Source organism: Tetranychus urticae, chromosome 3 (assembly GCF_039701765.1).
Source record: "Tetranychus urticae isolate SD_2017Ah chromosome 3, NJAU_TeUrti_SD_1.0, whole genome shotgun sequence".
Lineage (NCBI taxonomy): Eukaryota > Metazoa > Arthropoda > Arachnida > Trombidiformes > Tetranychidae > Tetranychus > Tetranychus urticae.
Genome location: NC_142960.1, coordinates 17,502,774 through 17,527,671, shown reverse-complemented (window position 1 = coordinate 17,527,671; position 24,898 = coordinate 17,502,774). Strand labels below are relative to the sequence as shown.

Here is a 24,898-nt window from a genome sequence, read left to right as displayed (position 1 = left end):
GTAACAATATATCATTCAATAGACAAATCAAGAATCGATCATTAATCTGACCCAATCAAACAAATTAACGCTTTCGTGTCGACTCTGAAACATTTCCTTCCATCATGAATTACGATTCATAACCTTTTCCAATTTAAGCTCAAAATACTTTTCATGGTTATTACGATGTTCATTGAAAGTTCATAACGATCATAAATGCTGAATAACATTACCTTTAATCAAGCAAATTAAATTTGATTCAACTTCTTCAATGGATAATAAAAGTTGAAAATTTGCTCAAAATTAAGATCGAATTTCGAAAAGGCTTTAATCAAGTTTATCGATTTTAGTCAATTCATTTAGTGTTCATTTTTCCTCCATTTTATTGGAAAAATTTCAAGCTCATCTTTCACTGTTGAGCAAGTTTCATCTTGAAATTTTTCGGGAAATTTTTTATTGAATAAAAGTTGGAAAAACATTTTAAAATGTTTTTCTTACTTTTCAATGAAAGAGAATCAATCAATCTGATTTTAGAGTATTCGGTGCAAAATCAGGAATAATATTTGATTTTAAATGTACAATAAAATATCAAATCCTGATATTAATAAAAGTTGAAGCTTAAATCATCAGAATCGTCTATTCAAAATAAGATAAATTTGCAATCTTTGATCATTTCTGTTCTCTTTTTTCACCAATCATTGTAAATCTTATTACAGAAAATGTGATTTACTTTTCATCATCATTAATCTGATAATCAAAATAACATAATAATAGAAACTGAAGCAAAGAGAAAAGGTAAAAAGCAAAACCAAAATTTTAAAGAAAAAAAGATTTCAAAGAAAAGACGAAAATTTCAAAACTCGACTGATTCATTTGGACGAATCTGAAAGCAACAATGGAATGACTTGGAGTGAAAACTCCCAGCAAAGAAAACAAGAGAATTTTCAATTCATGACAGATTCACACTTGAATATCATTCTTTACTCCTAATCTAATCCTTTGTCTTGCAACCATTTTACATGTTTCACTCCAAGTAATAGCATTAAATATTTTGCTCAACTCGAGTGTGAAAGGTTTGACTTGAAAATCAGCTTAAGTCTAAGACAGTGAAAAACCATTGAATACATTAAAAGTGACTTAGTTTTGCGTGAAAATGTTAGTCTAACAAGTTTTATCTGTTGGCCTGTTTTTTTGTAACAAAATGCTGGCGAAGACGAAATTTTTGGATTCTTTAACCATTTGATGAATAATTGATGGTTCCTTTTTGTGCTCATTAAATGTTGCTTTTTATTCACTTTGCATTCAGTTTAATCAGTTGAACTTTCCTCGAGACTTGTGTTAGTTAACTTGTTGAACATTGTTTACTTCATTTGAGCAACTTTTTTGCTTCGTCTTCTCTCTCTCTGCTCAAGTTCAAGGGAAGCAAAAAACTTAATCATTTAATTGGTTTCACACACATGAATTGAACATTTGTCGGCTCAGGTTATGAATAAGTCGAGTGTTGGAATGAAAGAAACACTTTTCTCCATATTTTAATGAACACATTTCAACTGATTAACTTTACTAAGGTTTCAAATTGTATTTAACAGCATTTTTCGGTTGTAAGGTTACTTGGTCCAATGTAAACAAATACATGTTTATATTTGAATCATCGTCATCTTTGGATGAATAAGGAAGGAAGAGAAAGGTTGAAAAAAGGGAAGACAATGATGATAGGATGATGATGGTGAGGTTGATGGTGAAAAGAAGTTACTTTTTAGGTCAAATAAGGAGACAAAAAAACCAAGTAAGGCAAAAATAAACAAAAGTAGAAGATGGAAAAATAAATAAATAAAAATGCAAAAATCAATATTATTAGCAAAGGTAATTGTGTATTGAGATAGATTATCTGATTTCTCATTTCTTCATTCTTTTGCTTCGTTTTTTTGTCCAACAATATTTTAGCAAAATATTTCCATTTATCATTATCCCTCGGTGTTCTGTTCATTGAAGGATTCATTATGTGTGTAGCGCTGATATTGTGGGATGAACGAAGATCGAAATAGTTTAATGACTTGAATTTCATCTTTCTTTAGTTTCATTTTATGCTGAAAATAAGTGATTTTCAATATTTGAGCATAAAAAAAGTGCGTTGAAGTTTCTATTGAAATTATATCCACAACCTATTAGTCCAAACAAGAAGTAAAATGTATTATTAGTTTATGGAATCCTGGGATTTCTTTACTAAAAATGTATTCATTTGTCTTTAAACTTTATTATCTTTTATTTTAATTCAGTTTAACAGCCAACAACTTACAATGCTTATTCCAAATCTCATTACGATCATGCAATTCTTTTTATCGATTGAATATTCATATTCGTTCAAAAGATTTAAACAAAATCGATTGACTTACTACAAAGCACCAGATAGTGTTTCCTTTAGAAGTGAAGACAATCTTACATGGTGTGATATTTATGTTGCTGGTGGAATAATAACAATTGAAACTCCAACAAGTGTAGTTAATGTGTCCGACATCGTCAATTGGAAAGTAGTTAATCTTGATAAGAATAAATTGATGTTCGTCCATAAAAATAAACCTCAAATTCTCATCGACCAAAAGACTATCAAAGATATGGAATATTCTGGTAAACTGAGTGGTTCAATAATAGCTTTCGGTGATAATGAAGCTCTTCATGTTCCAACAATATTCAATCCAAATTTAACAGGACCGGTTCCTAAATTGAATTATATTGAATTGTTATATTTCGATGAAAAAAATGCAAAAGTTTCTGTGCTTCGATTCTTACCTATGCTTAAAGATGATTGGAAGTTCATTAAAGAATGGAAAATGATGGATTATATTCATTTCGACGATAAATTTTACCTTTTAATAAAGCGAAGTATTTGGAATGAAAAGAACGCAAATGTTACTCAAGAGATATCAATAATACGATTGTGTCTTGACAAAGGAAGTGAACTCATTTCAAGTGCAATTGAGATTCGTTATAATCGACCAGAATTTCAAACTAATCAAATTACTGGAGCGATTTTTATTTGCTTAACATTTTATAAGCCCGAAAAAATATTACTGTTAATAACAAAAGAAGCTTCCAACAAAAGTTTGATTCATACTCGATATTTCATCGATCATTTTGTTTCATTGTTTGACAAAACTGGTAAAGAATGTGCTTCAGGTGCTAATAATTACACCTTAATGCGATACCATTTAAGATCCGAAGTTCGTAGTTGCCAAAAAACTACTTATAAAAGTTGTTCTTCTAACAAGAATACTGTACCTTCAGTTGAGCTCAATTTTGACCGAATATGGCCTTATCATTTTATCTTCGCTGATGGAACAAGCGTTAGTGCAAGAATGGAAGATGATTACACGCCATACTTCAATCAAACTCATTTTTGTCACCAAAAAAGTGGCTCACAGAAGAAATGTATTAAAATTCACAAAAACTTCAATAACGATAATTCAATTCAAAATGTTGAAGCGCTTTTTTTTGGATACCCTATGAATAGGTTTTGGTTGAGGTATAACAGTTTACGTTTCAGTGAAGGTCGACAGTGTTACCAACAAAATAATTCTTACTTAGGTTGTTATAAAGAAGATGGATTTGAACAATTTATAGACGATATGCAACTTCACTGGTATTCTAATCACCGACCATTAGGGCACTTTCAAGTTACTAAAAATACCAATCAAATAATACTTTTAGAATTGATCGATTTTTGTGGCGAATTTAAAAGTTGCACTCATTGTTTGATGTATGGTGTGAGTATGGACTGTATTTGGTCCAATTCAATATGTAAAAAGGACAAAGAAAGTGTTACACAAACTATTGATTACTGCTTCAAAATAGCTCGAATTTCGCCTTTAATGTTCAACTCTTCATCGCCTGAAACTCTAACAATTGAACTCGATAGACCACTGAACCTTGATGACACTCAAGAGTATTTAGATATCAAAGCTGGTCCACAAAATCATTGCACCAACATAAAACCAAATCACAACAGATCAATCTTCAATTGCTCTATGAGCTTATCTGAATCGGGTAAATTCAAAATCAGTGTTAGTATACTAAATGATAGGTATGCTGATGCTATAACATTAAGTTCCCTATCAACTGAAAAGGTTGATGTTGTTGTGCCCGAAGATGATTATTTGCCGACAGTCATTTTATTATTTTTAGGTTTACTCTTGATTTCATCGATAGTTTATGTAAGGTTAATAAAGGAACAGTCAGAAGATCCGAAAAAAGTTTCAACAAGGAAAGTAAGAAAATTTTCTGATTCAAAAAAGAAGAAAGCATTCGCTGAAGCTATAACTGTAACGCGTGTTAAATCACAAATAATATCTTCTACAATGCCAACTACGAAAGACTCAACCATCCACAACGAACCATCGAGTAAACTGGTTTAATCTCGAAGTTCAATTCCATCTGTATCTAAACAATTGGATTCATCGAAAAGTCAAAACTCCAGCCCCAGTTTGAAGAACTATAAAAATCAAAATCCACAAAAATTAGTTTAAAAACTATGAAATCAAAAAGTTTGCATGTTGCGATGAAAAGTATACCTAAACGAAGAATTTGAAATCAGTGTCTTGAATAAACCTAAATAAACTAAGCAAGTTTTGAAGTACAATATTATTTGTATCAATTATTGGAACAATTACAATCATCTTCAGATTCACCCAGGAATTTCAATTTTACAGAAATTGAAGCATTTTACGAATTCATTGCAGATTAATGATTTATCAATAAAGTTCTGTGACTTTTTACTGCTGCGTTTGCTCCACTTTCAAACTGAACCAGTCGAAAGCGTGATTTGTGCGAGCGATTGCCTCTAATTTGAGGTCTATTTCAGACTCAAAATAAATAAAAGTAGAAGATGGAAAAATAAATAAATAAAAATGCAAAAATCAATATTATTAGCAAAGGTAAATGTGTATTGAGATAGATTATCTGATTTATCATTTCTTCATTCTTTTGCTTCGTTTTTTTTCGTCCAACAATATTCTGCAAAATATTTCCATTTATCATTATCCCTCGGTGTTCTGTTCATTAAAGGATTCATAAAACTGATTGCATTTAAGGCTCTATCACTTAATAGCGTTTCATCGATTCCAAATCAATACCAATTGATGAAATCGAAAAGGAATCAACAAACGCAGAAAACGCTATTTTGAGACAGAAAATTACTCTATGACATTGATTTTTACAATTATTTCGTTTAGCTAACCTTTTAAATGAAGCCTTTTGTGAAGTCTAATGGCTAGTCTGATAAGTCTAAGTATTTCAAATTACAGCGATTCGTTTTGATTTGTAAAATCAGTTTGGCACTTTGCATTATCACACTGTCGTTTAGACACCAGAAGATTTTGCTTTTGATTTGTATGAGTGATCATTATTGTATGAAATTGGATAGATTTATAGCTGGTTTGTAATGCCTTCAACAAATCGCTAGCATGAATTATTTTGACACACAAACTCTCTTGGCTGAAATCCAAATCTAAAGATGGCTGGCTTGCCTGATGCTATCATCAAATTGCCGTGAATATAACATAAAATTCATTATGAGTGTGGCGCTGATATTGTGGGATGAACGAAGATCAAAATAGTTTAATGACTTGAATTTCATCTTTCTTTAGTTTCATTTTATGCTGAAAATAAGTGATAAATAAGTGATTTTCAATATTTAAGCATAAAAAGGGTGCGTTGAAGTTTCTGTTGAAATTATATACACAACCTATTAGTCCAAACAAGAAACTAAATGAATTTTTAGTTTATGGAATCCTGGGATGTGTTTACTAACAATGTATTCATTTGTCTTCAAACTACATTATCTCTTATTTTAACTCAGTTGTACAGCCAACAACTTAAAATGCTTATTCCAAATCTCATTACGATCATGCAATTCTTTTTATCGGTTGAATATTCATATTCGTTCAAAAGATTTAAACATAATCGATTAACTTACTACAAAGCACCAGACAGTGTTTCCTTTAGAAGTGAGAAGAATCTTACATGGTGTGATATTTATGTTGCTGGTGGAATAATAACAATTGAAACTCCAACAAGTGTAGTTAATGTGTCCGAAATCGTCAATTGGAAAGTAGTTAATCTTGATAAAAATCAATTGATGTTCGTCTATAAAAATAAACCTAAAATTCTCATCAACCAAAACACTATCGAAGATATGGAATTTTCTGGTAAATTGAGTGGCTCAATAATAGCTTTTGGTGATAATGAAGCTCTTCATGTACCAACAATATTCAATCCAAATTTAACTGAACCAGTTCCTAAATGGAATTATATTGAATTGTTGTATTTCGATGCTCAAAAAAAATCAGTTTCTGCGATTCGATTCTTACCTATGCTTAAAGATGATTGGAAGTTCATTAAAGAATGGAAAATGATGGATTATATTCATTTCGACGATAAATTGTACCTTCTAATCAAGCGAAGTATTTGGAATGAAAAAGCCGCAAATGTTACTCAAGAGATATCAATAATACGATTGTGTCTTGACAAAGGAAGTGAACTCATTTCAACTGCAATTGAGATTCGTTATAATCGACCAGAATTTCAAACTAACCAAATTACTGGAGCGATTTTCATTTGTTTACCATTTTTTAAACCAGTAAAAATATTACTGTTGATAACAAAAGAAGCTTCCAACAAGAGTTTGATTCATACTCGATACTTTTTCAATGATTTTGTTTCATTGTTTGACAAAACTGGTAAAGAATGTGCTTCAGGTGCTAATAATTACACCTTAATGCGATATCATTTAAGATCCGAAGTTCGTAGTTGCCAAAAAACTACTTATAAAAATTGTTCTTCTAACAAGAATATTGTACCTTCAGTTGAGCTCAATTTTGCACAAATATTGGATTATCATTTAATCTTCGGTGCTGATACTAAAGGAGCTTCTCTTCCACAAATTGAATATGATTACACTCCATACTTCAATCAAACTCATTTTTGCCACCAAAGAAGTGGCATCATTCAGACATGTTTTAAAATTCACAAAAACTTCAATAAGGATAGTTCAATTCAAAATGTTGAAGCGTTGTTTCATGGATATCCTCTTAATACGTTATGGTTATGGTATAACAGTTTACGTTTAAGTGAAGGTCAAAAATGTTTCCAAAACAATAATACTTACTTAGATTGTTACAGAAACGATGAAGATGAACTATTTATAGACGATATGCAGCTTAACTATTATACTAATCACCGACCATATGGATATTTTCAAGTTACTAAAAATACCAATCAAATAATTATTTACACATTGATCGATCAGTGTAAAAAATTGAAAAGTTGCATGCATTGTTTGATGTATGGTGTAATTTTGGACTGTATTTGGTCTAATTCGAGATGTGAAAAGGACAAAGAAAATGTTGCACAAACTATTGATTACTGCTTCAAAATAGCTCGAATATCGCCTTTAATGTTCAACTCTTCATCGCCTGAAACTCTAACAATTGAACTCGATAGACCGTTAGTACTTGATGAAACTCAAGAGTACTTAGATATCAAAGCTGGTCCACATAATCATTGCACTAACATAACACCAAATCACAACGGATCAATGTTCAATTGCTCGATGAGGTTATCTGAATCGGGTGAATTCAAGATCATTGTTAGTATACTAAACAATAGATATGCTGATGCTATAAGTGTAAGTGCTCTATCAACTGATAGAGTTGATATTGTTGCCCCCGAAGTTGATTATTTGCCGACAGTGATTTCATTATCTTTAGGTTTACTCTTTATTTTATTTATATTTTATGTAAGGTTTAAAAAGCAACAGTCGAAAGATCCGAAAAAAGATTCAAATACAAATATTAGAAAATTTTCTGATTCAAAAAAGAAGCAAGGATTTGCTGAAGCTATGACTACTGTAACGCGTGTTGAAGCACAAATAATTTCATCTTCAATGCAAACTACGAAAGACTCGACGATTCAAAAGGAACCATCGAGTAAACTGGTTAAATATCGAAGTTCAATGCCATCTGTATCTAAACAATTGGATGTTTCAAAAAGACAAAATTCCAGTCTAAGTTGTTTGAAGAGCACTAAAAATAAAAAATCAACAAAAATTGCTGTAAAAAGTATGAAAACAAAAAAGTATCCTGTCGTAATAAAAAGGAAACGCAAAAGAAAGAAGTTGAAACCCAAAATCGGTGTCTCAAATAAACGCAAATGAACTAGTTAAATTTTGAAGTACAATACCATTTGTATTACTGTCGAACATCCAATAACTATCCACTAACTTCGTGATTAGCGTTTTGTTATTTTTACATAATTTCTAGGTGGAATAGCCTTTTTAGGAATCTTATTTAGCATTTTTTCTTCCATTTTAAGCCTTTATACAGGCACAAATCACGAAGGGTTCCTGCACGCCCAGGTGGACATGGCAAGCGATGCTCTTCGACATTCTCTTTTGAATGAGTTATTGAGCATCAAAACCGTTTGGTACCACTTCGAATGGTTCCCTTGTTAGTAAAGTTTAAAAAGCAGCAGTCAAAAGTTCCGAAAAAAGTTTCAACAAGAAAAGTAAGAAAATTTTCTGATTCAAAAGAGAAGCAAGAATTCGCTGAAGCTATGACTGCTGTAACGCGTGTTGAATTACAAATAATATCCTCTACAATGCAAACTACGAAAGACTCAACGAACAATCGAGTAAACTGGTTGTTTCGAAGTTCAATTCCATCTTTATCAAAACAATTGGATGTTACAAAAAGTCAAAACTCTAGTCTAAGTTGTTTGAAGAGCACCAAAAATCAAAATCAACAAAAATTGATGTAAAAAGTATGGAATCAAAAAGTTTGCTTGAATTGATTGATTGTTTCGTGTGAATAGAATCAGCGTTTGCAAAATGAACAAATCAGTAATAAAGAGTAAACCCAGAGTTTTCATTACAAAACACGATACTAAGTTACCGTACTAACATGTACTTGAACGCTTGTTTTACACTTTTGATTGCTAGTTTTATTTAAAAGTTGGTTATGTTAGGTTCCATGTTCACGGAGTAATATTTCTGTCCCTTTAAATAGCGTTTGCTGTAAGTGGCAACTACGGAATAATACTTTCATCGATCATTTTCGTTTGCATATGAAGCAAATGAACAAAACCAACATTCAAACGACTAAAGCCTACTTGCATATAACAGAAACACTCAAAATATTGTAACTTCAACAGTTTCAACTTAACTTACAAACAATAACTAGAACTCTTTCGAACTTTAATAAGATCAAAATTATTTTGACTCACTAACTCTCTTGGCTGAAATACAAATCTTGAGATGGCTGGCTTGCCTGTATAGCATCGAATCACCATGAAAATAAACTGGAATTCATTATATGTGTAGCGCTCATATTGTGGGATGAACGAAGATCAAAATATTATAGTTTGACTTGAATTTCATCTTTCTTTAATTTCATTTTATACTGAAAATAAGTGATAAATAAGTGATTTATCAATATTTGAGGGTGCGTTGAAGTTTCTGCTGAAATTATTTGCTCAATCTATTAGTCCAAACAAGAAGTAAAATGTATTATTAGTTTATGGAATCCTGGGATTTCTTTACTAAAAATGTAATCATTTGTCTTCAAACTTTATTATCTTTTATTTTAATTCAGTTTAACAACCAACAACTTAAAATGCTTATTCCAAATCTTATCACGATCATGCAATTCTTTTTATCAATTGAATATTCATCTTCGTTCAAAAGATTTAAACAAAATCGATTGACTTACTACAAAGCACCAGATAGTGTTTCCTTCAGAAGTATGTACGATCTTACATCGTGTGATATTTATGTTGCTGGTAAAATCATAACAATTGACACTCCAACAAGTGTAGTTGATGTGTCCGACATAGTCAATTGGAAAGTAGTTAATCTTGATAAGAATCGATTGATGTTCGTATATAAAAATAAACCACAAATTCTGATTAATCAAAAGAATATCGAAGATATGGAATATTCTGGTAAATTAACTGGTTCAATAATAGCTTTTGGTGATAATGAAGCTCTACATGTACCAACAATATTCAATCCAAATTTAACTAAACCAGTTCCTGAGTGGAATTATATTGAGTTGTTGTATTTCGATGATCAAAAAAAATCAGTTTCTGTGATTAGATTCTTACCTATGCTTAAAGATGATTGGAAGTTCATTAAAGAATGGAAAATGATGGATTATATTCATTTCGACGATAAATTGTACCTTTTAATAAAGCGAAGTATTTGGAATGAAAAGAACGCAAATGTTACTCAAGAGATATCAATAATACGATTGTGTCTTGACAAAGGAACTGAACTCATTTCAAGTGCAATTGAGATTCGTTATAATCGACCAGAATTTCAAACTAATCAAATTACTGGAGCAATTTTTATTTATTTAACATTTTTTAAACCCGAAAAAATATTACTGTTAATAACAAAAGAAGCTTCCAACAAGAGCTTGATTCATACTCGATATCCCATTGATGATTTTATTTCATTGTTTGATGAAACTGGACGAGGATGTGCTTCAGGTGCTAGTAATTACAGCTTGATGCGATACCATTTAAGATCCGAAGTTCGTAGTTGCCAAAAAACTACTTATAAAAACTGTTCTTCTAATGGGAATATTGTACCTTCAGTTGAGCTCAATTTTGACCGAATATGGCCTTATCATTTTATCTTTGCTGATGGAACAAGTCTTAGTGCACAAATGGAAGATGATTACACTCCATACTTCAATCAAACTCATTTTTGCCACCAAAGAAGTGGCTGGGTACAGAAATGTATTAAAATTCACAAAAACTTCAATAACGATAGTTCAATTCAAAATGTTGAAGCGTTTTTTTTTGGATACCCTATTAATTCGTTGCGGATAATGTATAGCAGTTTACGTTTCAGTGAAGGTCGATATTGTTTCCAACGAAAAAATAGATACTTAACATGTTATAAAGACGATGGATATGAACAATTTATAGACGATATTCAACTTCACTGGCATACTAATCACCGACCACCAGGATATTTTCAAGTTACTGAAAATACCAATCAAATAATACTTTACACATTGTTCGATTACTGTGATGAAATGAATAGTTGCATGCATTGTTTGATGTATGGTGTGGCTATGGACTGTATTTGGTCCGATTCAATATGTAAAAAGGACATAGACAGTGTTAAGCAAACTGTAGATATCTGCTTCAAAATAGCTCGAATATCACCTTTAATGTTCAACTCTTCATCGCCCGAAACTCTAACAATTGAGCTCGATAGACCACTAAACCTTAATGACACTCAAGAGTACTTAGATATCAAAGCTGGTCCACATAACCATTGCACTAACATAACACCAAATCACAACGCAGCAATCTTCAATTGCTCGATGAGATTATCTGAATCGGGTAAATTCAAGATCAGTGTTAGTATAATAAATGATAGATATGCTGATGCTATAAGTATAAGTGCTCTATCAACTGAAAAGGTTGATATTGTTGCCCCCGAAGTTGATTATTTGCCGACAGTAATTTCATTATCTTTAGGTTTACTCTTTATTTCATTTATATTTTATGTAAGGTTTAAAAAGCAACAGTCTAAAGATCCGAAAAAAGATTCAAATACGAATATTAGAAAATTTTCTGATTCAAAAAAGAAGCAAGGATTTGCTGAAGCTATGACTACTGTAACGCGTGTTAAATCACAAATAATATCATCTACAATGAAAACTACGGCAGACTCGACGATTCGAAAGGAATCATCGAGTAAACTGGGTAAATCTCGAAGTTCGATTCCATCTGTATCCAAACAATTGGATGTTTCAAAAAGTCAAAACTCCAGTCTAAGTTGTTTGAAGAGTACTAAAAATAAAAAATCAACGAAAATTGCTGTAAAAAGTATGGAAACAAAAAAGTCGCCTGTTGTAATAAAAAGGAAACACAAAAAAAAGAAGTTGAAACCCAAAATCGGTGTCTCAAATAAACTTAAATGAACTCGTTAAGTTTCGAAGTACAATATCATTTGTATCAATGTTTTATTGGAACAATTACAATCGTCTTCAGATGCACCCTGGAATTTTAATTTTACAGAAATTGAAGCATTTTACGAATTCATTGCAGATTAATGATTAATTAATAAAGTTCTGTGACTTTTTACTGATAAGTTTGCTCCGCTTTCAAACTGAACCAGTCGAAAGCATGGTTTGTGCGAGCGATTGGCTCTAATTTGAGGTCTATTTCAGACTCAAATTAAACAAAAGCGAATGTACAATTATCTCAACTAACGTCATTAAAGCTCCGATTTTTGCGAACGATCGTCTGACCTAGTTAGCAATTCGATAGCAAAATTATTAAGTAAATTGTCGTTTTCGGTCCATTGAGCGTCCTTTCACTTACCAATAAACACAACAGAACGTTCTAACGCTGGTTTTTTTCATCCAAATTGGTTCTATTCAAAATATTGAAAATGATTGGAAAAACCGATTTGATAATTCCATAGTTCGCAGCAAACGCTATTTTTTCGATAGAAATATTGCTCTATGACAGTGCTTTTCGCAATCATAGTGCATAGAACCAGCGTTTGCAAAATGAACAAACCAGTAATTTTAACGAGTAAAACCAGAGTTTTCATTACAAAACATGATATTAAATTACCGTACTAACATGTACTTGAACGCTTGTTTTACACTTTTGATTGCTAGTTTTGTTTATTTAAAAGTTGGTTATGTTAGTTTCCATGTTCAAAGAGTAATATTTCTGTCCTAAAAAAGCGTTCGCTGTCAGTGGCAACTACGGAATAATACTTTCATCGATCATTTTCGTTTGCATAGAAGCAATTGCCAAATGAACAAAACCAGCGTTCAAACGACTAAAGCCTACTTGCATATATCAGAAACACTCTAAATATTGTAACTTTGGTTCAACAGTTTCAACTTACAAACAATAACTAGAGCTCTTTCGAACTTCAATAAGATCAAAATTATTTTACAATTCTAGTAACAAGCAGGCATTTGCAGTAAACTAACTTGAAAGATTGATTCATTTCAAGGACCAATCAACCCAACAGAAGAGGTCAAAACTTTCAAACCAATATCAATAGCATTTGTATTAGAATAATTATACCCTAATAATCTTGATTTCCCATTTACTCTTCCCTAACATACTAAACTTATCAAAATTAATTGCTATTAATTTTCACTTAGCTTTTGCTAAATGAAATCTCGTAATTGTCTAACTTTTGTCATGAATAACTGAATAATCTTTTATTAATAAACACTAGAATGATTCTTATTCAACTGTTGAATACAATGCAAGTTTAAAGTTTGTTTCATTCAAAATGTGCCAACTCAACATAGTTTCCTATTCAAATTTTGCTCATTTATTCAGCTTGAATTATCCCAATGAATAGATGTAAAATATATTTTTTTACGAGCAGAAAATAAGTTCATAGACAGAGAAAGAGTTTAAAATTGAAAGGTTGAAAATTACTTTAATGAATTGTATTTAATGCCACTTTTATTTTAAAACCACTTTAATTTTTTGCCCATTTTTTTTTGCTTTGATACAATAAAAATGTCTAAAGTGTATAATACTGGGAGTGCAAAAAAAAGCCTGTTAACATTAATATTAAATATGATGTTAATAAAAACAAGATGAACGTAAATCTTGCGAATAGTGATAAAACTAAATTTCAACTCTTAAACATTCCCTTGAGCTAATTTGTCTATAAGAATTAGAAAGGAAACTGAAAATGTTAAGTGAAATGAACTTTTTCATTTTTTCCATCTAATTGGCCATTTATATGCATCATGTCAACCCTAATTTAACCTGATATACCCTTTATCTTCATCTGCTTCTCTCTGCCTCATCTGCATCTTCATCATCATTATCACCATCTTTACCTATCAAATATCCTTCACTCCCTGTCATTATTATCCTTGTCAATCTTTCCCATCATTAATGGAATCTCTGTTTTCAACTAACAAATGCTAACAAAATTCAAATTGTGATACAAAATTCAACTCTTGGCTTTTCACTGTTTACAAACCTGACATTGCAAATGTTGAACCATTATTATTAATAATAATCATGATATTAATATTGAATATTTCACTTTTCTTCTTCTTCTTCTTCTCATCCTTTTCATTTCCTAATACTTGATAGGAACCATTATACTTTCATTTTGTTTATAATGTAAGAAAAAGAGGAAAAAATATTTTTGTTTGTTTCCAAGTAAAAAGGATAAGAAGAAAATCTCCAACTTTTCAGTCAAATCTTTTCAATGAACTTTTCTATTCATTTATTCATTCTCATTATTTGAAACATTTTAAATCATTCATCACTATTCAATCAAAGCAAATCAATTAGAACGGATAAAACAGAACTTCATTTAGAAAGATTTTGTCAAAATTACTGTAACTTGTAAATCAATTTAAATAAGTTCGACTTTTTTACTTCTAAATGTTGGCCTTTTTCTTGTAGCGTTTCAAGTCGAGTGTGAGTTTGCTTGGAATCTCCGATGAAAACGATTTTACAGAAGTTGATGACTTTTCCATTTCCATTGAAAATTATGTAACTTTTATCATGTTTTATCCTTTGATTGTTACTTTATATTTATACTTTCATTAATATTCACATGAGTGTTGATAATAATAGCTATTGAACTTTTCATATTTACCTTGAATACCTTGTTCTGCTCCTAGTTGCTCTCTTGCGCCCATATTGACACATGTTTGAGTCTAACTCTTGATTATCATTTCAACATTGTTTATTCACGATTAACATGATATCATCATGATAATCATAACCATCTGTACCTTGAAACTGGTAAAAAAACTACTTGTAAAGGTTTTCCTTTGAAAAGCACAATTGAATGAATACACAAAAATTGAGTTTCAATTAAATGACATTTTTTATTAAATTAATGGCAAACATTTTCTCATTTCCGCCAGTTTCAACTTTTCAAGTTTAAATGATTGCAGTTGAACAAAAATCTTTATTTGAACCATTTAATTATCACAATTAAATAGATTCGGAAATGATAATTTGATTTATAAAAAGCAACTAGAAAAAAATGATTTATTCAAAACCTTTTTGCTCATCAAAATCAATGCTCTTGGACATTTTGCTGTCCATTTATAGTCTCTCTTGGACCGTTAAAGACGTTATTTCATTATTAAATCAACAAGTTTCGTTAACATTTGTTTATCCAGTTTTTGCCATTTGTTTTCATTTGAACCATTCAATAACTGGTAAAGGTTATGGTGTTATCAATGAAGTAACCAGGATTGAATTAGCAACCACATTGATTCAATGAATAACTTATCACTTGACCTAAAAGGCAATCTAATTTATTAATTAGTGACATTCGCGATTCTGATAATTTCTTGTTTATTCCGAGTTCTGGAAACTCATTTATGATTAAAATGATTTACCATCTTTGACCCAAACTCGAGATGAAAGTGATAAAAGTTGACATTTCAATTTAGAGGAAAATATTGAATGCAAGATTGCTTTTAAGGTTCAACTATTTTTAGCTCAATCTTTCAATTTTTCAGATTATTCATCTTTCAATTTTCTGGACAAAAGTCATGAACTTTTTTTCTTAAATTAAATTGTCATGAATTATCCTTTGCCAAGTTTAACTGGATCCTGTTGACAAGCGATCCTTTCATCAAATACATCTTTAACTCAATCTGATGAACATTTTTTAATAGCTCATCATCAACATTTTCAAGATTAAATGTGACTCCTTGACCTGCGGCTGTTTGGTCAAGAAAAACACAACTTGGTGGTCAAATGGTCAAGATTTAGACAATTCAATTACTTGGACTTGGGTCTGATTAATCATCAAATACATGTCAATCAAGTTTGTTGACATTTTGCTTACTTTTTATTTTCAATTTAATCAACTTCAATATAATGAAAGGAGCAATTGTCAATATGAGAATCAAATAACAATTTTCCGACTTTTCATGTATTCTGTAACATGGAAAGTAATATTATTGTCTTCATCTTTTCTAATGATTTCAAGATTAAATGATTCTTGTTGAGTTCAGAGTTTATAAATATTGATATTCAATCTTTGTTCAGACTTTTCAGTAATGAGATTATGATTCAACTTTATTTTCACTTTTCATTTAATAATGAGTTTCACCTGAAAAGACAAAAAACTTCAAAATTTCAATCTCAAGATTGAATCGATTTGGCATTTTGTTTCAAACTCAGAATTGATGAGAAAATCAAAATAAATTAATAACTTAATTATTGTTGGTTAAGTCGATCTGATTGCTCTTTGAATTAAATTTGATTTGGAATTGGATTCATTTTGAGTCTTCCAATTAAAAAATGATTGAAAACCTGCAAAATTTGTTCTGAAGTTGTTCAAGTTATCAAATAAGATTGAAACAATTCCCTTGAAATGCGTTTCAATAAATTCATCACTTTAATTGGATAACAAATTACGACTTTTGTAATTAAACAGAATCAAATTCAAATTCATTTGGATAGAAAATTTCGAGTTGAAATGATTTCCCGAATTTGTAGATAGAATCCTTGAAATCCTGGAAATTTCATTTTGAATCAATAATTGTAGGAAAGCATGACTTTCACACTAATCCATTGAATAGCTCAGATTATCACGTTTTTTCGAAGATAATTTTTAAGATCATTTATGAAACGCTTTGATAGTAAAATGAATAAATGTTTTTCCACCTTTTTGTTGAACCTACTTTTTTTCCTATTTCAACATGATAAATCCAGAACAGTTCAACTCCATCAACGTCCAAGCAAATTGTTTCTCATTGATGAATCTAAATGAAACTGAGTTTCATTTAACTCAATACCAACTGTTATTTAAATGAACTCATGAATGCAATTGCTTCATCAATAATGCATCTTTCAAGGCACGTGACTTTACTTGACAATTTTTCATTCAATATTCAATTGAATTTCACCAATTCAATATGAAACCCAACAAGTTGATACACTTTTTTCATCCTCAAGTCTCCTGATTTTAATAAAAATGAAGGTAACTTGTAATAAACTGGGAACCGCTTTGATAACAATATTAATGGCACTGGAACCGCATGAACAAAGTGAAGGTAAAACATTGAGTAAAACTTGATAATCCAATTTCCTGGTTTATCTGATCACAACTGAAACAGTGTATAACATTTTGTCTCAACTTTTTCATGTTAAACTTTTGTTTGCTCGAGATTCATTATCAATGGTAAACAAATTGTTGCCAATTGTAAAAGGTAAATCAAGATTATTCCTTGATTGTGATCAAGAAAAGGTCGTTTCTTTAATTTGGTTACAAGTTTTGTCGCCGCTCATTTGTGCTCTATGGTTAAGGGTGAAACAAAACAAGACTCATCCTGTTCGGAAATGAATGGTAACCTATTTGCTCTCGGTGTGATAATTGGTTGATTGTTTTGCGATTTCCGTTCACAGTTTGTCGCTTTTCTGTCTGTGATAATAATTTAATTGATAGCAATTAGCTTGTTAAAAAGCTAAGTATAATTGCGCAGAGAACATGAACAAGGAAAAAGAAGAATCTCAATGATGAACATTTTTACTGTTTTTGGCAGTCTACTTGTGCAGTTGACATTCATCAACATTTCAATAAAAAGTTTCGAAATCAGATTCTAAAGTTAATTTCCTCAGAAAATTCCACAATTGATTAACTCAGAGAAAAGTTGCCAGACTCAGAGTCTCTTGACCTGGTTCAAGTGACGCCAATTGTCTTGTGATTTATTGAGTCGATCTCAGTCGATCGAGAAAAACTTTGTTTCCAAAAATGATTTTCGAGTCGAGATGAAGGTTGAATTTGTTTGATTGCTCAAATTGTTGTAAAATCAATTCTTTATTAAATTGTATTCAAGTTTGGTAATTGCAGTTTAATTAGATTATCTTTGAGTTAACAATTTTGTCGACTTGTTTTTTTGTGCGATAAAAATGAAAATGAATATTCAAATTTGTCTGCTTTTTATATAATCATTATGTGAACAAATGAATTCACCATCAATGTGAAACATCAGGTAAAGACGAAGGAGGCATGAATGAAAGGTGAAGATAAAAGATGTTTTAAGAAGGTAAGAAAAGAAGATGATTAAGCAAAGTGAGAAGGAAAAAAAAGTTCCAACATCTTAAGAGAGAATAAAGTGAATTAACATGAAAGATGAAGAAAAAAAGTTCACGATAAGGTGTTTGATGGAATTATTGATGATAGATGTTTTGATAATATTATTTGTTCCAAAGGAATTGTGATGAAAATATATTTGCATCTCAACCTCTTTTTTTCCTGTTATAATCCTTGTCTATCCGGAAAACCCAAAAATACAACAAGAATTATATCGAAAAGTTCAAGACTTTTTCTTGATAACAAACCTCTAATTAGAAATGATATTTTTAGACTTAAAAGGTTTCAAGACATTCAGATGACAGTTAATTCAGTCAATGATACAAATGCTCTTAACCATTGTTTAAACATGTAAACATGTTGAGTTGATGATCCATTGAACACTTTCTTTGGGTTAAAGTGAAAAGACTGATTCTCATCATTATCACTGTGATCGTTACTCTTGACATATCCCAGCATTTACAATCAAATGAGTCCTTCCAATGAATATTCAATCATATTAGGCGAGTTGATTAATTTACCGTTTCTCGATTCCAATTGAATCACACTGTTGATCATTTTTCATTAGATTATCTTGTTTTTCATCATGCTTCCAACTTTTCTCTTTCCATTCTTATTGTTCTGCCTTCATCATTGCCCATAAAACATTATTACTCTCATCTTGTTCATTAAATTGAATAAAATTATCTTCCATTAATGCCAGTCTTGCCAATCGCCATGTTCACTTGTAACAATTCATTGATCAACTCTGTTTATCCATTGTTTTTTGGCGATCCAACCGCTCTTTTCAACACTTTTATCTTAATCATAATTTATCAACTAGCAAACTGATTTAACTTAATTGTATTAAATTTTGGATTCACTTAGCTTCTTCCCTTCTTTTGCCTCACACTTTAATCATTTCATTTATTGAAATGTACTCAACATTCACCAAATTGAATTACAGAAATGGTTTTTTCCCTTCTTTTTCGAGGTTAACAATGGTAAATGATTTGATCACCAATTTCATCACCATCACCATCCTCATCATCATCAACAATTTTTTTGCTTCTTCTTCTGTTGATCAAAATTTGAATTCAATTATGTTGATTTATTTTCCCCTTTTACTCGTTATTATTTGCATTTCATCTATTTATAAGAATTTCATTTCATTTAAAAGGTTAAATTTTCTCAGCATGATCTTTGTGACTTCAATTTTGTCTGAAGCTTTACTTTTTTTCTGTTATAAAATGTTAAAGTGCAACAACAGTCAACAAAAAATCCAAGTTAATGATAATTTTTTCTGCTGTTGCTGTCCCTGATGATATTCCCTATGACTTAATGGTTGCACTATTTTACAATCAGGGATTCATTTCCGTTCAGTTGAAACTATCTTTATGGTTTCATGTTACCCAATCAATTGATTTACGAAACTGTCTTTACCAATAAGGTTCTAGGCTTACACTTATTTCAAGTTATATAACAAGTGAAGTAAAAAAGCAAATAAAAATGTGAACAAAATAATGTCGACAGTTATTTCAATTAATAGTCTTGCTATTGCATTTAATCATTTACAGATTGAAAGATTAAATAGATAATCGTTTAGTGATTTAAACAGATTAATCATGTAACAAAGTGAGGTCAGAACGGGAATAAACCAACAGTTTTGAGCAAAACTGATTGATTTGGTAAAATCACTTATTCAAGATTCTTAAAGAGTCAAGCATCAAGATCGTATTTCAGCTTTAAACACTTTATTAATTTCAAACACAATAACGTTTAGGACCAGCAAGAGTTGAGGGTTAAGAAAGTTAGGACAGAGTGGTCAGATCAATGGATATCAGTTCATTCATGATATTCATGAAGTCAATTGTGAAGATGACTTTTCAAGTGTGAAAATGCTTTTAATAACTAAACATTTACTAACATCTTTCATTGAATACTGACTTTTCATAGCCATGGTTACGTTGCTATGTTAATTAACCATTTGTATTGTTTGAAAACATCTTTTGTCAAATTGAATCAAATTTTTCGCCAATTTGAATGAGAAAATTCAATTAATGAAGGAAAATGTTCGTTTAATTTTGTCAAAAATTCTTTGATAAACTGTGATTTCTATTGTCACGGAGGAAAGTTTTTCTTCAATGAATTTGAAACAATTTACACTCATTTAAAGTTTACAATTTTATTTGCTTTAATAGTTAAACATTTACATTATTGATATTTTATTTGATCATAAATGCAATCAAATGAAACTCTTGAAACTTTAATTTTCTCTCTGTAATAATTATCCTTTTCAAGTTGCACTAATTTGGATAATTAAACCTTTTAATGTCCAAATGGGAACCTTTTCCACTCATCCTATCAATACTGATGAAGCAACATTAGAACTGGTCAGTTTCAAATGAACTGTATCAAATGAGTTTGCATTAATGATGATGGTAATGATATCAAATGATAATCATCAATATCAAGAGTAAACTGAATGGCCACTTCATTGGTAGTCTTGAAACCAGCAAACATTGAACCAACAATCTAATCTTTCAATTTTAACCTTTTATTGAAACAGAAACAAAAGCAACGAAAAAAAAGTCTAAACCCAAATTGACTTTAACCAAAAAACTGGTTAAAAGTTGAGATCAACATCAAGATCGGAAAAGTAAAGATTGGCGAAAAAAATTGTAAACCCAAAATGAAACCTCGAAAAATGATTTCTGGTCCGATTGGTGAACCTGATAGTCTTCTTGGTGGAGTGAGCATCTGGAGGGAACAACAAACTCAATTAGAGGTATTGTATTTGTAATCAACTGATTATGACCATTAAAAAGATGAGTCTTGTTTCTCAATTATCCAACTCTTTTAATAAATGATATTTTTCTACTTCTCTTTTCTTCTTGACCATTTCTTGATGATAACCATTACTAAACTGGATTACAATGATTATTCGATGACAAACTTGTGGTTCGACCATCAACAATCATGATTTATTCTGAATTAACTCCACTCATGGATGGCGTCTTTCCAATGGAATTGCCATTTTCTGGTTTCCATCAAATTCAATTTACTTCAACATTCGCCTTCTGGTTATCATCATTATCATACTGATCATCTTGACCAATTGTGTAATTGCAGAAAAGTTTACGATTAATGAGGAAACGTCGGACAAATGGAAACAACAATTGTGAAACAATTAACGGAAAATCAAAATTAATTTCCAATTCAGTTACAAGTTCAAGCAACAGTTCCAATTGTAGTAATATAAATAGCAATTATAGCAACAGCAGCAACAGCAGTATAAGCAGTAATAGCAGTACAGTTAGCAGCAGCAGTGCCATTAATAATCAGATCAATTCAAGTGTACTAGTCACCAATGGTGGACAAAATGGTTCCAACATGACGGATGATTTTGACGCATCCGTGGTTGACGCCAGCGAATCAACCGATGATTCAAGTTCAGTCGACGAACTGGAGACGAATCGAAAGCGAAACCGTCTCTCACCTTCTTTAACAAACGGTTCAACCTTTACCAATGGATCATCACTATCGGTCTCCTTTAACCACACCAACAATGGGCAAGGGCGCAGACGAAAGTCAACCATCTCTGCCCGTGAACGTAATCTACGGCGACTAGAGTCAAATGAAAGGGAACGCCAACGGATGCACAGTCTGAATGATGCTTTCCAATCGCTTCGAGAGGTTATACCGCACATACGCTTGGAAAGGAAACTGTCCAAAATTGAGACGCTAACGTTGGCCAAAAATTACATCATGGCGTTGACCAATGTTGTCTGTGAGATGAGAGGTGAAGAGTTGCCCTACAAGAACCTTGTTCAATCGCCTGATCCTTCGGATGGAAGCAGCCAAGATGTTGGACTTATACTGAGCAACAGTGAGGTTAACGAGGGAATCACAATGATCAATGGATCAAGAGCATTACAAGCCTCCAGCTGTGCCAATTCAACATTCAATTTTGACTCAACCACTTCAACGTCAACACCAACCGTTGTAACAAGACGTAACACTCAACGTAACAATGTTGTTAACAATAATCAAAATGAAAATAATGAGAACAATAATACAATTGAAAATCAATTTTCCCTGCAAATGCCAACACCGGCAACAACAATAGGCTCATCTTGTTCACCTTCAATCCAATTGTCCAATGGATTGGCTGGCGATTCATTTACTTCTGTCATCACCGCAGAAACTGAATTAACCTCAATTGGTGACATTAGTCTTCTTAATCCATTTAAAGGTTCATCAACGTTAACATCATCATTATCATCATCTCAATCAAGATTAGTCAATTGTTTCTCTGGTCTTATTGCTGATGAGGCTCTGGTATCAACTGGTAAACTTGAGCCTTGTTTGGATGCCAAAGCAATCCTCAACTTTCCAGATGATCTTTAACACTTAACCAATCATTATATGATAATTATTTATTCAAATTGTCTTAACCTTCTAATCCTTATTGTCTCATCATTCACTCATCATCATTAACCATCACTCAACACCCAACAAAAGAGATGCTAATGTTTAATCAATCCAACCATCATTGATAAGAAGAAGAAGAAGAAGAAACATTCAGTTTAACATGAACATTAATCGTTTGCACCATCTTTTCCATCATCTTTACCACTTTTCATTTCACAATCAACATGTGTTTTCATCAGCATCATCATGATTGATCCATTGACACCTGTTAAACCTATTCAATAGATTATTGTTAATCAGGGTTAGATAAATACCCAAACATACACATGCATCCAAACACACATCACACATGAAAATGGATGAGATGACAAACACACCAAAATAAAGGAATCCAAATCAATCATATAAAAGGATCAAAATCATAACAGTTTAACATAATCATTATAATCATAATCATCTTGACATTGAACAAATTACTTATAATAGATGATCAATGAAAAGGAAAAAGCATCGAGAAAAGACGAGAATCAAGAATTGTAATTCAACTAAAAGAAAGCAACAAAAATCACAATCAACTGTAATCATTAAAACTCGACTCATCTTCAAGTCAACCAGAAGTTTAACTTAAATCTTGAAGCCAAACACAAACCCAAATCTTCATGTTAACCCAAACTAATTGAGTGACTTTTGCTTCTCATTGCTTGCTTTTTATTTTCATTTATTGAGACAATGAAATGTAAATAACAATCTTAATCAAAAGCTCAGCTTACAGATTAAAAGTAATAATTGTTTCAATTAGTTTAAAACAATAATCAAATGTTAAACCTTCCTAAAGGCCTCTTTAAGAAACAGTTTAACCGTTTGCAATCCATCAACCCAATGGATCTTGAGATTTAACAAATTTTACCTTTTACCTTATTTTACTCAATTGAATGCATTCAAATTAATTCATTGCAATACAATATTATCATTAAACGATAGTTTAGATCCAAAGTCAGGATTATTTAGATTTAAAACGCATGAAAAACACACAAATGATTGTAAGCTACACAAATCTTGCAATAATGTTGATTATTGTTGATTAATCGTTTCCAAATAACCCAACAACATTGTACCATTTAGAGTTCCTTAACAACATTGTCATCGAAACAATTAACATCAAAGTTTTTGCTTATTTCTTCATTTCCAATCACAATTAAAATCAATGAAAAAAAAACCTTCCAATCGTTATTGTAATCCATTGAACATTTCTCTCTCTCTTTTTTGATTCAAATCAACAATTGAAATCTTCTTAGCTAAGCCTGCGATAAATTAACATGTAAAGAGTGCAATCATTTGTTTCAATTTTAATCAAAAAAACGCAAATCATGAATCAATTATAACCTTTAAACGCTATGTCAATCATTTGATTAATAAATGTGATTCAAATTTTCCCTTTTATTTTACAATTTTTCATTCCAACATTCATTTCTGTCTTTGAGCTCAATTCAATTTCTTTTGTTTTTCTTTCCCTGTTTCACTTGATAATCCAAGAGTATTATCACTATTATATCATGATTTAATGCAAACAATCAAACAAATGATTCCTTTAATACTCAACTTTAACCTTTAATTGTGCTTTTAATTGTGTAAATTTTTCTTCCTCTATTCATCTCAAATCATATACATTGATATGCAAATAAATGAAGAAACAGAAGAAAGAAAATCAATTTATCCAAATTATCATTGTAATAAACATCAACAGTCTTTTGCTTGCCAACAATTTACCTAATTGATCATTAAACATTGAAAATCATTCTGTAATCAATAATTGAAATGTAAAATTCGGTTGAAATTAAACTCTCAAATTTCACTTGTAAAAATGGGTTCCTTTTGTTTTCACATTTAAAAGCAACACTTTGGGTTTTCAATGTTGTACATTTTGATTTAATCTTGATTTAATTTTGATTTTCTTGTGATTCTTTAATTTCTTTAATTTCCTTTTGATTTCACCTTCGTTTCATCAATAATCTTGAGTTTTACATCTTCACTTGAATGGCTTTCAATATTAAGTGGGCGCTCTTTTGGTGAATTCAAGCCTTTAGCGTCAGTTTTAGGGTTACCTTTTGATATCCTTTTCCATGTGTCGGCAACACTTGAATCCATTGTTGCCTTTGAAGGGAAATTTTGTACGCTCTCTGAAGCTTTGTTTGATTTCAAGATTTTAAGATTTGAACTTGTCTCTGGTTTGGCTTGACTGCTTGGACCATCCGATGTTTTGGTGGAAGCCTCTTCATTCCGGTTAATTGAAGATGTAGGTGATGATTCAAAGAAGCATCGGTGAAGTATGAAAAAAGCAAAGCCAATCAAGATTATCCAAATGGTAAC

General features: G+C 31.0%; 1 protein-coding gene across 1 annotated transcript in view; it reads left to right on the top strand.

The window, feature by feature from the left end:
* The window catches only part of LOC107363000 (uncharacterized), a 41,797-nt gene extending 17,833 nt beyond the window's left edge, over positions 1-23,964 (top strand). The window contains exons 2-3 of the mRNA XM_015930159.3: positions 20,667-20,885; positions 21,230-23,964. Of these exons, the coding sequence (XP_015785645.2) occupies positions 20,790-20,885; positions 21,230-22,507 (1,374 nt within the window). The 5' untranslated portion in view covers positions 20,667-20,789 and the 3' untranslated portion in view covers positions 22,508-23,964. The remainder of the gene's footprint in view (positions 1-20,666; positions 20,886-21,229) is intronic.
* The last annotated feature ends 934 nt before the right edge of the window (positions 23,965-24,898 follow it).